The sequence below is a fragment of the Halyomorpha halys genome, unplaced genomic scaffold, assembly GCF_000696795.3.
Source record: "Halyomorpha halys isolate HHAL.00 unplaced genomic scaffold, Hhal_1.1 Scaffold633.1, whole genome shotgun sequence".
Classification (NCBI taxonomy): Eukaryota; Metazoa; Arthropoda; class Insecta; order Hemiptera; family Pentatomidae; genus Halyomorpha; species Halyomorpha halys.
The window spans coordinates 449,331-466,661 of record NW_027112276.1 but is presented as its reverse complement, the minus strand read 5'-3'; the positions used below and the strand labels follow the sequence as shown (position 1 = coordinate 466,661).

At 30.5% G+C, this 17,331-nt stretch overlaps 1 protein-coding gene across 12 annotated transcripts in view; it reads right to left on the bottom strand.

The window, feature by feature from the left end:
* The window catches only part of LOC106684956 (transducin-like enhancer protein 4), a 267,440-nt gene that overhangs the window by 47,279 nt on the left and 202,830 nt on the right, over positions 1–17,331 (bottom strand). For all 12 annotated transcript variants that reach the window (XM_067050244.1, XM_067050238.1, XM_014427350.2 and 9 more), the window contains one exon: positions 16,800–17,004. In XM_067050244.1, the coding sequence (XP_066906345.1) occupies positions 16,800–17,004 (205 nt within the window). The remainder of the gene's footprint in view (positions 1–16,799; positions 17,005–17,331) is intronic.

Genomic DNA, 17,331 nt, shown 5'->3' with positions numbered 1-17,331 from the left:
AAATAGTGTAAAATCGATTATATAAATATTATCGATTATATACTTACACTGGAATTTATAGCAAAAATCATACACTTGTCTTAAATATGTAATTTCAGTTTTGCACAACTACTTATTTTTTTAAACTATTTTGTTTTTTAACACTCACATGATTATTTTGTAAAACTTATTTATTTGGACTCAGTAAAAATGTAACGATTCACTTTTAATATTAGATTAAAGCAGCTTGATAAAAACTATATTAAAATCTTCTAATCGCTTTATCTCAAAATCACAGCTGTAGGAGTCGATCTGCTCTGCTTAAGGGCAAATATTATAAACGACAGGTTCTTCTGCTTAAACATTCGTTTTTCACTATAATTTAATCTTAGTTTGTCATAACACTGACTTATACTATTTTTTACCACCCTTCCGTAACGTAGTAATCACAAATTTTTGTTAATTCTTTTGTGTCTACAAACATCCGTTAAATGTACATAACTGTAGGAGAGGCGTAGTAATATAAATCCTCTTATTCGGTTTACGATTTAATTACTAAGATAAAATAACCCGATAGCTAATTACAGGAGGAGATGAGAGACGCCGACAAAGCAGTGTCAATGGAGGACGGTCCGTTTTAGGAGCGAGTTATTTAGGAAGGATTGTAATTAGGAGGGACCATTGTGTCGGGACAATGGATGGCGACTCCTTTGTGGCCTCCGGGTCATTAGAATGCTCCTCTCACAATGGCAAGTGCCATCCGGGGCGCCCTCTTCTGTCTTATCTTCGCTCCATGTTGTCCGACAGGAAGTCCATCGGTAGAAGAAGTGGTATGGATAAAGCAGGATACTTGGATGTAAGGTAAACTTGAACGGTACTTAATCTATAAGGTTGTTTTTGTACCCAAGAAAAAGAAAAAGTAAATAGAAAGAAAAAGAAAATAGAAAAAGTTGAGAAACAAAAATATGGTCCACTGACGATATCACTAGCGATCTCTAACCATTCAAATCCAAAACTAAAATGCCAGGCATAATCCTCCCATTAACTTCTCGTTTTCTCTCCTACCCTTTAAGCCAGAATTGATTGCCTTTTTTGGCAGTTCTTTCATTATTCAACAATTTTAAATGATAATTATAATGAAGCAAGATCATAATATTTTTTTTAGTGTATAAAACCCTTTCAATTGTATTTCTTTTTTATTCAGAAAACATCTCAAAAGAAAAAAATCAAGAAAAATAAATTAATAAACTCTTGGAAATTATTGAGCAACAGAAGGACTTCATTGGAAAAGATATGCTGCCCAATGGAATAGGGCTTAATAAAAATTGTTAATTTATTAAGAAGTTATTTTTTTTTGTTTATTAATCATATTTTATTCATAATATTACTTACTTTATTTTATACTTTTTTTTTTTTTTTACGTATAAATAGTTTAATTTTGTTCACTTTATTTATCATCCTGTTTATATAAATATAGATATTTACTTTTTATGTATTTTTTTCATTTATTTATTTTATTTTTTTACATTTTGGAATGGATGTTATCATTCATTTCTATTACTTATTGCTTAACAACGTTGTGACAGATTGTAATATTTATCAATAAATAAAATGATTATAGAATATATTATATAACCGACTCCTTCAGCAACGTCCTGGAATTCTCTATCTATATTCCCTAATCATCATCCGTTCGTTCCTTCAAACACCTATTCCTACTATATAATCAAATAACCGTGTAAATGTGAACAATGTATATAGCCATAATATTAATAATAATTGGAATTTTAACATATATACTGCAACATTGTAAATACATGGGTCGCATTTTTATTCCTAGGGGGCTTTTGTCACATAGTAAAATTGATTTTTCAATTTTTTAAATTGTTATATTTTGTTTCTATTATTTTCATATATCTTTCAAAATTGTCTCTCTAAACCGAATATTCATATTTTTTTCTGTGAAAAATTTAAAAGAAGTGTGGTAGTTCAGTGAGTAAGGCGCCGAGCTAATAATTCCTAGGGCACACCCAACCTCAATAAAGTGGGTACCCATCATTTTCCATGTTAAAGCAGTCTTCAGTCACAAACATTCTATTGCACATATTGCCATTCCACAATGACCTGAGGACAGAATTGAATATTTGTTAAAAATAAAAATCCGCAGTAAAGTGGAAAGATTGCGAGGGAGATGAAGTAGAGATAGAAAACGACATGCGGAAAACCGAAGTGCTTGGGGTGGCGGAACGAGGACTCAAGCAGACACAGTAAAACTTAATGTCCCGCGATAAAAAATGTTTTATTAAAGGGGTGGGGATGAGGGAGGAGATACCGGCTGACTTTTTACGAGCTGGGTTCACGTGACGATAAGACCAGGAGGGGTTGGGATATGGTCTTTATCATGCGGCGCCTTCATACTGTTATCATTTAACTCCAACCTAGCCACCCCCTAAAAGCCAAATATGCCAGAGATAAAAATAATAATGGTATTTTTCCTTGTATTTTTCGGTTACTGTCCAATAAATTTTGAAAAATCATTAGCAATTATTACCGAATAAGTATGCCCATAATTTATAGATGTCTTTGGTTGATCTTTCCTCATCCGCTATTCTAATACCCTTTCAATCTTCAAATCCCGTATTTTCAACCACCTTCTGTCCTCCGAATTCCGGAAGAATAACAATTACAAGTTTCAAATAAGATGGAGAGAGAAATAATATTTAACATAAATATTATTGGAATTTATTAAGCTATATAAGGGTATTAGAATTATAATTTATTTCATTTTATTAGAATTATATACTTAATATTTATTATTTGTTCCTCCTGTAAATAAATCCTCTTTATTTTTTCATTACCATTTTTATGTTGGTTTATTTATCTTCTAATAATAATAAAGGCCTAACGAACTCCAATGTTCGATGCCAATACCACAAACAGCTCTATTCTACTAAATCAGTTTTAACGCAATCCTCCCATCTACTTTTCGGTCTACCCGGTTTTTTACTCTGTAGAATATTCAAATCATTATATAACATTGTCTGCACGTAGAGTAGAGAGTTAGACTTGTAACAGCCCTACCGTAACACACATATTGCTTCGAAAGAATGTTTTTGTAAAACTATTTTAACAAACAAAATATTATTGAAAGTTTTTTTTAGCAATAAATTGTACTTTTAAATTACTATTATTTGTTATATTTGAACACTAATTCAATTCAATAATAATTATAAATTAAAAAAAGATTACTTTAAGTAGAATTTTTTTGAGAGCCAGATTTTTTAAGGCATGATAAACTAGGTAATGTTAATTAAGTTTGAACATTTTTCTCTTTTTAAATTATTTGTTACTACAATTCGGTAGTTGAAATCTCTTACAAAAGGAGATATCTTCAAATAGCGTTGAAGATGAACTAAAACTATTAACAATGTAAAAACATGAGTTAAATTAGAAAATACATTAGAGACGTGTTTCGGAGTGTAGCGAATGAGTTAAGGTACAAGAACGTCTAAGTAGTCTCATTTAAAATGAATATTGAATTTACTTTTAGTCAAGTGCTTACATTTGCTCACATTAAATCGAGAAAAGTTTGTTAGTAGAAGTTGTGTTTTATTTTTTATGATACGAAACCTAGACCTTCTGCTTTAGCAAAAACTGCTAACTTTCTGCCTTAGCAAATATTATCCAAAGAAAACAACGCGTACCCTTAGTAGTTTCTTAGATCACCTGAATCTTATCTCGTCCTATAAATAACCTACTAATTCAGGAATGCGGCTATTCAGGGATTTCAAATAGTGTTGAAGCCACGTTAAATAAAAAAGGTTATAATTTTTATAGTTTAGTCAATTTGTAAAATCTACTAGCAAATCGATTTATTTTAATTATGCAATGCATTTGTTTACAAAAAAGAAGAGAGGCAGTGCCTGACTATAAACACTGACTGGATTGTTGTATAGTGCAGTTTCCCCCCCCCCTCCAGCGGCTGTATTATCAGCACACCTTATGCATCTGGCCAAGGCACTTACATTTACGTCACAGGGGCCCCTATTTTGCGTAGTTGAAGAACATCTACGCACTCATCTGAAAAGGTTAGATATAGACATTTATGCATATTGCTTACGAAACATTTCTCAACGTTTTTCTTCGATCTTCAATAGGGGTATTCATGATCCTGTGTTAAATGTAAAATGTTTTATCATGTTAAATAGGATTGTGAGCAGCCCTATTTAAAGTCATGTTAAATGTTAAATGCATTAGAGATCCTAGTGGATTTTCTGAGAAACTTATTTTTTAATCTTTCCTTCGAAAACTACATGTGATTGTTTACTTTTAAGTTTTGATCAAAGTAATTTATTACAACATGCCTAAAGTAATTGTAAAATGTGAAAGTTCGGCCACTGATTGTCTTCTCTTCTAACTGGTGGGGGAAGAGAATCAAGATGAGCAAACTGACAACTGTCATTACATTATTCTTGTCATTTATTACTTTATTAGTTATAAAAACATCCAAAACAATACTAACACAAACTACGAGCAAGTAACCTAACGTGACAATAAACAAAATGGTGACGTCATTCTCCATTTAACAGACCTAGTAACAGACTCTCAACCATGTTATATCGTTTTAACATAGTGAAAGAAGGAAATATTTCTCCATCTAACATGCTTTAACATGTTAAACTAAAGATCATGAATACCCCTATTATAAAAATAAGTATTTTTTTTTCTTATTAATACATAGAAATAAGTTGTTCCATAATTTTATGTCTTTAGTATTTTCTTCCTTCATAATATATATAATAGGTTTTTTGTTCGATGTAGCCTTAAAGTATTATTACTTTATTTAGTTATTTATGTTGATGTGGTTTTCTTAAATTTATTTTGTCTGCTGCGTTTTCCTTTAACGCATTTCTATATTAAACTTTCTAATCCAAAAATAATATCCCAGCGCATTTTCTACCAGGCAGGACGCAAGCCTTTCACCGGGGCTCTCAGTTCAGGTAACAAGCAGTATGGAATGTTTTAAGACTTGTCAGACAACTACAATATTAAAAATATCAAATCAATAAAGATGTTTCCCCTATTCGGATTATATGTGTAGCGATAAGGGTTTCCTCAGCGGTATTATATCTCGCATTTTCAGAAACGTATTCCCCCGAAGGGTTGGCAAAGATATGCTCGGTAGTAATTCCAGCCGAGGGGGGGATGTAAATGGTTTCCAAGCGGATGGGTCGAAGACAAGCCGCGACAGACGGGGGCGGGGAAGGGAGGCAATAAAACAGACAGCTCCTCAAGCTTGGATATGAGCCTTTTGTGAAGCGGGAAGGAAGTAAGTGGGACTGGGAGGTTTAATATCCTAGGGGCCTCGGCGGTTTTTAAAGGAAACCTGGATCGACATCAGATCCAATAAGCAGTGGCGGTGGCGGGATATATTAAAGTCGGTCCAAGGCCTCAAAAAGACTAATATAATCTTTATGGTGGCTCGTTCTAGCAGCCCCTCTGCTACTTGTTTTATTACTCCGCTTCTTCACTATCCCGTCATAAACTCGAATTGCAGTCCTGTCCTGGATCTATTACGATCTCCTTTTATTTTTCTATTTTCTTCCCTCCTTTTCTTCCAACCACTCTTCTATTTTCCTCTTTGGTCTCATCCATCTTGTTTTATAATTTTTTTTTTTTACATCTCAGCCACTTAAAGGCGCATCAATTAGAAATTGCATCAACGTTTCTGAATGTTGCAATTGAGCTTAATGGAACCTGACTTAATTGATCAAACTTAATAGAAATGAAATCACCACTTTCCAAGATTATTTTATAGGATCGGATGAAAAGTAATAATAGAAAAGAGTGAACACTAAAAAAAAAAAAAAAATACAGAACTTCTCATATCAGCAGTTTAAAAAAAAAAAATCTTCAACTAGAAAAATCACATATTCCAGGCAGTGACGCCCACACCAATAATTTTAAACATAAAAGTCAAGAAATATTCTCTTCGGTACTAACTTTCTATTTTTTGTATACATTTATTTTTTATTTGTATTTTAATATATTATTTATTTCTAAATTTTAATCTTTGAGCAGTGGGATACTAGACGGAACAAATTTCTGCTGGCTGTTTTTTCTTATACTTTCTTTGCCTGTTCACTTACCTCAACGGCATAGCACAGTGGGAGGTGGGGAGGGGCGTACAATTTAAGAAATTACTTCCGAAATCTCAGTTAAAAAAACTGGCCAATTTTAAATGATGACCTACCCCCAATATTTTTTCCCAACAACGCTGACTCCAGGACATCCCAATACATATTAAACATAAATTAACATACAACAGGTTAGAAAAATAGCCATCAAACTACACAAAGGACATCACTCTAAGGCAGTGTAAGGAAATAAAAGAGAAAATATAATGAAGCAAGGATTACACATTCATATTAGGAAGCATCTACCCACTTTACCATCTTGATTCTAATTGATAGATAATGTAATTAAATTTATACAATAAGGATACAAAAATAAATAAACTTGGATGATCAAGAAAGACTTTACATTATCAAAGAGATCAAAAAGCTACCCTTTTGGCCAATCCTGTCTAAAATTGGAGCCAACGTTATGATGTGTGTGGTGCGTTTAAATTTTGAACAATACAAGGAGTAATAATTAAATTTATAGTTACAAGCAAGATACAATTCTGTGTGATCATAAGTTTCGGAAAACATTTGAAATAGATTTACTGAGAGATTTGCAACCGTGGGGTAACAAAAGAACCCCTGAAAAGAAGTTGGAGAAGTAGGAAGTATAAACAAGAGGGTGGAAAAGGCTGTTGCCCTTAAAGGGAGGGATTGGGGTGTGATTTCGCCTCTTCCAGGGAAGGAGGGTTGGCTACAAGGGCTCTCCAACAGCACAGTCATCTGGGATAACCGTCCGCTACAGTCGTCCTATTCTCTGTTTGCTGGTTCGGGCGCCAATATCTCTGTCTCTTTCTCTCTCTGCCCCCTGTATATCAACAGGAGGGGGAATTGCCTTTTTAAAAAACCGTTACTGGGGGCCTTAGAACTCTTTATTTGGGATTTGGAATCAGGCAGGCATCGACACGATTCTTGGTAGAGGGACTTCGCATTTTTCCAAGTTGCTATTTGAATACAAAATCAGAGGATTGGTTATATATTACGAAATCTAAATTGTTAATTAGGTAAATAGTAGATGTTGAATTGTTTTACAATTCCATTTCACAATTCCAAATTAAAACATAACTGGGATGATATATACAAGATATCTAGAGACTTTGCTAATTAGGAATCCAATTATATTGTATACCGTACAAGGAAGTCCTTTCTCAACCATCTCCTTTAGTATAGTTAGCTCCTTAGGAATTATGATCCAAATCCTTCAGTACTGTTTAAGGAACATAATTAAAAATTAGCATTCATTAATTAAGTACATCAAGCTTCATTCATCTACGGGGAAAATCGGTCGGGGAGCAGGGTATTTTTTTTTTAAAATACTCATTTGTTTTTAATTTAATTCATAGCACTAATTCACAATCAATATCTATCTAATAAATTAACTATGATAATATCCCTCAAGATGAGTATTAAAACCTTCATCCAGCTGTTTTAGTTAAGTTAACTCCTTCAGAATCCTCAACTATCTCTATTAGTATAGAAAGCTTTTTAGAACCTTTATTAAACTCCTTTAGTATAGTAGGTTTAGTATAGTTGGTTCTTTTTAGAACCCTTATTCAACTCCTTTAGAAGTAGTTAGATTTAACATAGCTAACTCCTTTAGAATCCTTATCCAACTCTTTTATTACTGATAGCTCTTTTAGAATCCTTATCCTACTCCTTTAGTAATAGTAGGCTAATAGCAGGCTTAGTATAGTTAGATTTAATATAGCCAACTCCTTTAGAATCCTAGTCCATCTCCTTTAGTAGTAGCTCTTTTAGAATCCTCATCTAGCTGATCTTTAGTCGTCTACGAAAGAGTGAGATCGTTGTAATCCGTCGCAAAATCGTTTACATAAGTTCCTTGAAAGTTGGCATGTAAAAGTCTGTATGAAATGTTGCTAACGAACGATTGAGATTCAATTATAGTCTAAAAACTTTATGACTAAAAAATTCGAGATTTAAGTTAGTGGTTCTTGTAGCAGCAGTTCATGTATATTATTACTTAACTGTTATTAATTATTCTACTGACATTAACTAGTATATTGGTTATAAGAATTTGAAAATGAATAAATATAATTATGAAGTTATATAGACTTATTGACCGTGAGACCTCTGGTGATATGACGTTATGCGGAGATAAATCTCACAGTTATTTACCTGTAGGAGGAAAACAATACCACGACCTAGGCCAGATCCTTTAAAAGAAGACTTAAGAGCTGTTGAAGGGATCCAGAATCTACGCGCTCGAACAAACAGAGCCCCCGGTACAATGAACACTCCGGCAATGGGAGGCTTTTCGGTCGAGGGTCCGGAAAATAAATTGGCCTTGGTTTCGCCCCTTTCCCAAATGGAAGGGGAGGCCTTTTCCTTTATAAAACGAGGTGGGGTTCACGAGAGGGGAAACCCTTAGGGCAGAATTAGGGGGATGATAAAGGTTATTGGCGGGGCGGTCGAGGGGTAATATCTAGTTGGTAATTGTTTAGGGCGCACCCCCCCTCACTTACAACCCCATAAAATCCCCATCCCCGAACCCTTCACCATCACAAATATATTTCTCTCTTATAAGCTCTTAAGGGCTCTGGCCTATACTGTCGATGACTCACGTATAAACAACTCCTATTTATAAGGTTCACTGATTCTGCCAAATGCGATTGGGTCTTAAGGGCATTCGTGTATCTTAAACATCAGTAATATAGTCAACCTTTTTCTTTTTTTCCTTTTGGCTAAATCTTACAGCTTTTAGTTGAGGAGAAAATCTTTATCTTTATTTTTATAACCGTATAAAAGGTCTGAAAAAATTTAATTTAATTTATACAATATATCTATATTTTCTGACTTCTTATTTGAGACTGGTAATATTATTTAATTAAAATCAATTATAACCATAAAGTCCCAACATTCTTTGTTAATTATACTTGGATTAATTATATTATCAAGGACAATCTTAATAGTTAATTGGAGGCTGTAAAATTATGGGTAAGATTGTCATTAATGATGGCAAGGTTGGCCGAAACGTTGTGACAACATGGATATAATTTATCATAATTGAATTCAGTATTTATTTATTACCATTATAGACTGGAAAATTCAATTAGAGACTTCTTAAAATTATCATAATTTAAGATTTACAACTTTACCTACTTGTAATAATTTTTTAACCGTAACATGAATTATTTTGGTTTCCCCTTTGAATTAATCTTGACCAGCGGAACGGTCCCGTCACGTTCCATTAATTCCATGGTGTAGTCTTAGGCTATAGCTAGACTATACCACCTAAGCTGGACTCATACCAATACCTTACAATGCCACAAGGCAATCAAAAGGAGAACATTCAGTAAAGTATATATGATCAATTTTATGTGTTATATGTGTATGAAGTAATAATTTTATTTTATTGAAGGATACGAAAAAAAAATAATCGAATCATCATGATATGTAAATATCAAAAAAATAATGCATGGCATCCACAAAAAAAATAAATAAAAAAGAAGATAAAAAACAACATACACTGTTACATTATCAAATTTATAATCTTACATAACCTTTACTTTTTGTTTTAGGCCTGATGAAAACTGCATTGTGGGTAAAAACGTTAAAAAGTATTTATGTTTTTCTTGACTGCATCTACTTTTGATTCACATAAGGTAGATCATATAAAATACTAACATTTCACCATTAGCTACACCAAACTAATGTCCTCTAGTTTTAATTATATAATGGTGGATAATAAAAAATAAAAAAATAATTATTTAAGGACTTTATTATTTAATAAAAAATATATTGATGTTTGCATACATATTGTTATCGGTTGGAGAATATTTGATTGTCAATGTCCCACTTCTCTGATGTATAATACACTAATGACTATTAATTTGATAATTAGTCGTTTAGTATCGACAACAATAGCATCGAATTAACCACAACTCGTGTTATTGCAATTCCCTCAATAATTGACAATTAGTTCTCTAATCTAGTCATAGATATCCTAGAGTGGCTGAGTTGAAACAATATGGCAGCACAGATTGCGACCAAACGAATCGAAGTCAACTAAGGTTAAGGAGAAAAATAATAATTTTACCTGATTATTAATTTAAAATATATATAAATGTATCTAATTAAATCAGCATACTTATAACAATAAATAAAAAAAAAATGTTTTAAAAATGCTACAAAGAGAAAACAAGTGTTTGACTACTTTATCAATAATACCACGCCCATATGATCCACCCTCTAGCCAGAAGATGATTCAATTTGCATAAAAGATTTGATTTTCCGAAGCCGGGAGGAAAAATCAAGTATTCCCAATGGAAAGCGGGGAGAACTTGGAGAAAACAAATTTAGTCATAACTTCATATATGAAAAAGAATATTTATTTTTTTACTCTCTGAACATTTCAAGAAACATTGCTTATTCTTAAATTATTATAATATAACAAGAAATAAAATTAGTCTGTTCGGAGAATTGATTTAGTTATGCGGCATGGTATACCTGATGCTCCTACCTAGATGCTTTGAAAAGTCTCATAATATTGTTTTATTGATATCTTGAATGAGAGAGAGATATTTAATATTGTTAAAAGTTTGTGGACTCATTTTAGTTAAATGATTATGTTACATAAATAGAAAGTATTTTGTACAACTTTGCTGCGTATGGTGTCAATGTTACTCAATTTTACAGCTCTAATAAACGATGAGATAAGTTTAATGGCCTTTTCGTTAAGTACTCTAAACGTATAGCAGCTGTTCGCCGGCATTTTATAGCAGTTTCGTGGTGAACTGCTTGCGTGGGGCTGTTAAGCAAGTTAATAACTAACAATAAGAATAATGATGGTTATCTTATCTAAACTGATAAGGAATATACTACAATGGAAAAAAAATTTAAGTGTTTTCGCTCCAATTTCTCGTCGACATAAAAGCTGCGGTCAACATAATGGATTAGTAAGGGTGGTACTGGTAATTTCTAAGATAAGTAATAGGCAATAGTAAGAAGGTGTATTAATTTAATTTTTTTATCATAAATAATGGTTATTTAAATTATTTATAATCATTATAAGCTAGATGACACAAAATAGTATTTAAAAACTGATAAAAGTATATTTTTTATATAACCAGAATTAAACTTAAGAAATTAGATTTCTTGTTTAAAGTTTTTTTTTTTGTTTTTTTTTTATAAAACATTTTGTGCACTAACTTTATTTGGAGCTCGAGTTTGTTTTAAAATAAGTATAAATTTTTTCAAGACTTATTTCATTATAAATTAACTTCAATTTTATTTAATTATTTAATTTATTTATTTATGGTATTACTTTGTAAATATGGTATGAAAAAGTATATATAGCAATAGAGTATATTGTCCTCTGGTTTGACAGATAGTATTATTTGATAAAATAAAACAGTTGATCTGAGTTTTTAAAAAAATAAATAATAAAAAATATTAAGTATTATTATAAATGAAAACATAACACAATGAAAAATATTAAAAATTGCGTAAAATTTATGAAAAAAAAATAGAAATTAATGCGTTGAATAAACAAAATGCACATTAGACTCCGGTGAATAGACCAAAATCAAAAAGTTTTTTAAGTTTTAGTTTTTAATTTTTTTTTTACACATAATTTTGTGCAATAACATAATTTGGAGCCCGATTCAGTTCATAAGTATGACTGTGCTGAAGAAGATTTATATTATTTTTTAACTAAACTTTAATATTATTTATCCTAAATCTCGAATAATTTGTTTTATATTTTATTTTACTACTTTCTAAAAAACGTATGATTATACATAGCACTATTGTTCTGAAGTATGGCAGATTGTATGTGACAAAAAAAAAAAAAAAGAAAGAGTGTATCTATTTATGAAAAATAAATAATTAAAAACATTAATTATTGCAATAACTGAAAATATTAGTGGATGGAAGGTGTTATGTGGAATTTCAAAGAAATATATACATATTTTTTAAAACTGCTTTCTATAAAGGAGTATTTAATTTTTGTGTAATCTTAAATTGTGGTAGTTTTCAAAATTTTAAAATTTAATTTTCAATAAACTAGGAAAAATATAAATTAATTTTTTTTCTTCGTGTATTCAATTGTCTGAAATTAAATACCCAAACTTTTGACCCAGTTAACAACCTATAGAACAGTAAACAACCAATGGGAAAACTATGTTCCTTAAAAAGATTGTTCAAATAAGAAAATTCGCCTTTAAAAATTTACCAAGTTAACTGGAATTAAACTATCTCCTACATAAACAAGGACCATAATTTAAACGACTAAAATGACCTTAAAATATGATGTCATTTGCTTTCTTATTTTTGTTGAAGATATGAATTTTTTTATGAACATTTATATGTCATGACGATTAAGATAAATTAAAAAAGAAAACCAGAATGTTTTATGTAACAGTTAAAGAATTACAACAAGAAGTTAAAGTTTAATGCCGAGGCAAACAGGAGTTTAGGAACTAGTAAACGAAGCAAGAGTGTTGAGTGTTAGTTGAGTGGTAATTGTCAGACCATCAGCTCAACTGACTGAGTCTCTCTCGCCGGCGTCATTTAATTCTCATCTTGCCGTCAGCTTCGGCTCTAATTGTTTCTCTATTAGGCTGGTCTCTAATCTCTATGCCTATTAGCTGTAATTCTTATTATTATAATTGGAGCCTCTCTGACTCATTAAAAATATATTTACATTTTCCATACGGAGTTATTCTAACAGAAAATCCCAAAAATACTTGAATCTGTTAGGATGAAAATATATATATTTTTTAATGTACATTTTCTGGTCATTGATGATAATTTGTAAAAAAAAATTACTTATTATGGCTTGAAAATATTTTTAAAGTTTTAAATTTTATAATGTTTAATTATGTTCATTTTATTTATTTATTTTTCTGTTTATATCGTATAGAGATATTTTAAATTTATTTTTTCTCTTTTTTATTTTTGGTATGAATGTGTTCAATTAGCACTATTACTCATTGCTCAAGTGTGGTAGATTGTAATAATATATCAATAAATAAAGTAATACTTAAAAAAAAAAGTTTCTAAAGGCAAATTAACATCTTTAGATAGAAAAAAAGTTAGAAAATTCATGAATGTTATTATTATCAGATTATTTGCATTATTTCAACCATTTTGAAATTAGATAACAATTAATGTTTCAGTTTATTATAAACAAGTTAGGTAGTTTTTTATTAGAACCAAATTTTAATTATCAAATTAAAATCAAAATTATTGAGAAAAAAAACTCTTTTTGAATTAATTTAAACCCAAATTTTTTTTTACCTTGGGCGAATTCCTAAATAAATTAAACAAATAAGAAACTACACCAAAGTTTTGCAAACAAAAATAATTAAATAATAAATTTAATAGTGTGCACAGAAAAGCCATAGAAGTCTCATTGTGAACTAGGTTCGACATAGATAATCATATATTTTTATGGAGATTTTAAAACTTATTTTAGAAAAATAATAAATTTTGGCTACTTATGAATGAAAACTCTACTAATAAATGTTTTTAAAATAAATCTTATGTTTAATTTTAATTTATACATTGTAGATATAATAGCCCCAAGAGAAAAATAAACTAGTAAATAAACAGCTATAAAAAAGAAAATTTATAATAAATTGTAGCAAATTCCTTCCAAGAGTTTTATATATGAAAATAGATTATATTATATTGGGACTGGGGTGATATGGACGATGTAAAATATGGTCAATGGAAAGGACTGATACGTTACAGAAATGTGTAATATAAACTGTTAAATATATATATATTATATATTAAAGTTTAATAAGGCTCAAAAATATTTTTTTCAAAATCATTTGGATTAATGTTCAATAATTAAATGTAACAGGTTTAAAACTTGGTGTAAGTTGTTAAAAAAAAAAACTTGGTAATTGGAAAAAGACAATTTAGACTTAAATTTTGCGATAAAAGTTAAACAAAATAGTTATAAGGAATGATATATTATAATATAAGGCATGCCTGATAAACTCAACGTATTCTCTAATGTTTGTACCACAGTTGTTTACGTTCCTTCCGACTTCAGCTGATGAGAATGTTATTTGTCATAACTACGGCGTTTTTTATGTTTAGAACAAATGTTTGTTTTATTAATTTATAATATGCTGATAATACAGAATTATTTATTTATTTTTTAAAAATAAATATACTCGACGATAAATGCTATTTACGCGTGTTATGCAATGCTGATTAAAAATCATAAAAAAAAAAAATAAATAAAAAGAACTTGAATAAAAAGAAATAATTTCAAATCGGAATAAAGTCTGTTTTTAAATATTTATTTTATTATTTTAGCTTATTAGTAATTAACCATTAATTTAATAAATCAGTATTTTATTCATCAAGAAATGTTTTGTAATTTTTTTTTTCTCTATTATAAAATATACAAATTATCTGTTATGTTGACAGTTTAATTTAATAGGTTGTTTTTGTTTTTGTATATTTTGTAATTCCTTCATTTCTATCTAAATAAATGTTTATGGGTTGTATTTTTGTTAGTTATCTTTTAAATAGAATTATTTTTATATATTTGAAATTTACTCCAAGTTGTCTTTCCTTTTTTGTAGTTAGTTATATATATTTTAAATAGTATTTTCTTTTCTTTTGTACTTTAAGATTTTTTTTGTCTGGTTCTGTTATCTTGAAATTTTTTTTTATTATTTTATTAACAAGGGTAATCCCATCCGAATGTTTTTAGACTATAAAAATGTAAATAAATAAAATAAAACATTTTTTTTACTATTAGAGATTGAAAATCCATCAAATAGATTTCTAACTTATAAAAACATAATACATCAGAAACTCAATGAACTAATTTCTAATCCAAATAAATAATTATTTTTGATCTCATTTTATCCTTATCTTGTTTAGAAGGAGAATTATTTAAATCAACCATTAAAAAGAGAAATAAAAAAAAATTCTCCGAAATAATAGAGAATAGGGAAGACTTACTAGAGAGATAAGGGCTGGTTTATCCAAAGTGGTTCCAAGGGTCCGCAACCATTAGTTGATATTAATGGTAGCGGATTTGGAACTGCGATGGGAAGGGGAGGGGAGGGGGTAATGGTTGTGGAAACAATTGGAGCTATTGTGCTGCCCCCTGGCGACATCCTTGATAAATGATCTTGGATCCAGGAGGCCATGTTCCATCTAATTAGCGCTATCAATGCAGCCCCGGCGGGAATCGACTGTGGCTGACAATCGACTTGCGGGAGTCAATTTGTGTAAGATAATGAGAAGGAGAGGATAGGGGTTTCTTATGTTTTATTTTTAAAATTTTTACACACACAAATTTTGATATATATAAAATAAAAATACGGAGAAACAATACGGATACAAAAATTGTCAAAATCTTAATTTAGCGCTTTCCGTTTAGACGTGTATCTAGTAAAAACAAATCGCTCTTTCTCATGGTGCAAAAAGTTATCAGCCTCAGTGTTTGTTTAGTTTCAAAATTTTCTACAAAATAGGATCATTTACACTTTACTTTTGCAAGAAACAACTAACCTTTTGCAATACGTCCAAGCACTGGACAGACATCTACAAAGAATCTTCAATATTCAACAATCTGTCAGAAATATAATAAATTTTTTTATTTTTTTTTTTTTAAATTCTAAATTCTGAAAATATACTAGATTTTTCCTTTAAAATATTTTATTTTATAGTCTGACACTGTACATAATGTTTTTTATTAATAATTAATGAGTTTTGAGCATTTATTTCTTTCCATATTTGTATGTTTTTAAAATTTTGTAAGTTTGTTGCAATAAGTAAATAGATCCAATTCAATGAGCTTCCTTCTATACTCTATTCTAATATAGTTTTCATTTAAAAAAGAAATCTCAAAAACTGAATTCGTAAAACTTTATTTTTTCAATTTACCAACATTTTGTATGATGGAGTTTTTTCTTTATGCAGAAGATACCTAAATTGTAAATTCTTGGCCTCTTAATGTCTCCGAAATTCCTCAACCATACTAATAATAAAAACAGTTTACAAGCAGGTTATATCTTCGTTTATATTGTAAGGTATTAGTTCGCATTGCATTTAACGGTACTAATCTTGCAGAAAGGGGTATTAGGATGGGAGTAAGCAGCTAGGAAAAGTGAATCCAAAAATGTAGACCTAATTATCAACCCAAGGATCATGGAGAGAAGCAGGAACTAATCATAGGCTGCCGTTTGTTTCAGTTTAACTAACAATGTTGGACCTTCACATTGACTCCGGGGGCGTGGCCTCATCCGAAATTCGGGCTTCACTTTTTTTTTCAAGATTACGGAATGGCACACCCCTGGTGTTAAAGTATAATTTATTTGGGAGTAGGTGTTAATTTCATTATCGTTATGCTTTGGACTATTGGTTCGTAAGCTTAGTTTTTCTTAACCAACTAAATATTTATCATCAAATAAGTGATTTTCAGTCATACTTAACGTCATTTAAAAACTTAACTGGCTTTGTTATATCTTTAGAATATGTACTAAACCAATCACCAATATATTTACAGATAATACAACAGACTTAGGGGTAATGGATTTGTAAATATATTCTACACTGCTCTGGCTGAATTAGACCAATAAAAGGCTTTTTCGTGTCTTGAATGATTAAGTTAACCTTAATACTATTAAAGGTTGTACTCACCAGAGGCTGATTTGGTCTCCTCCCGATGAAGGTCCGGTTTGGCGGCTAACATGCTAAGCGGGTGCGCCGCGGGCCCTGCCAAAGAGGCCGACAGTCCCAGGAGTGAGGCCGCTGTGGCCGGGGGGCCTGGGAGTCCAGGATGGGGCATCATTGGCAGGGGCGGGGCATGTCCGGCGTGTGGAAGCTGTCCGGCGTGCATCTGTTGCTATAGAAACAGTATATAAAGTTAACAGGTACGTAAGTTAAAGTAAATAATAAACTAGAAGAAAAATAAGTGAGTAGCTACTTAGTTACAAAAGTAGCGGTTACCGGAAAAAGTAACCGAAAAATTAAATAAAAAGCTAAGAATATGAAGAAAGATTTTACTTGGGTCAAGGCAATTTTTTAAAATTACAAAATGTCTAATATTTCTTTAATTTTTATAGTGAACACTACAATTAAATTAATTATATTTATTTAACTATCATGTATCAAAACCATATCATATATAGATATTATGTCTATCAAATTAATGAAATTGTTTTGCAAGAGT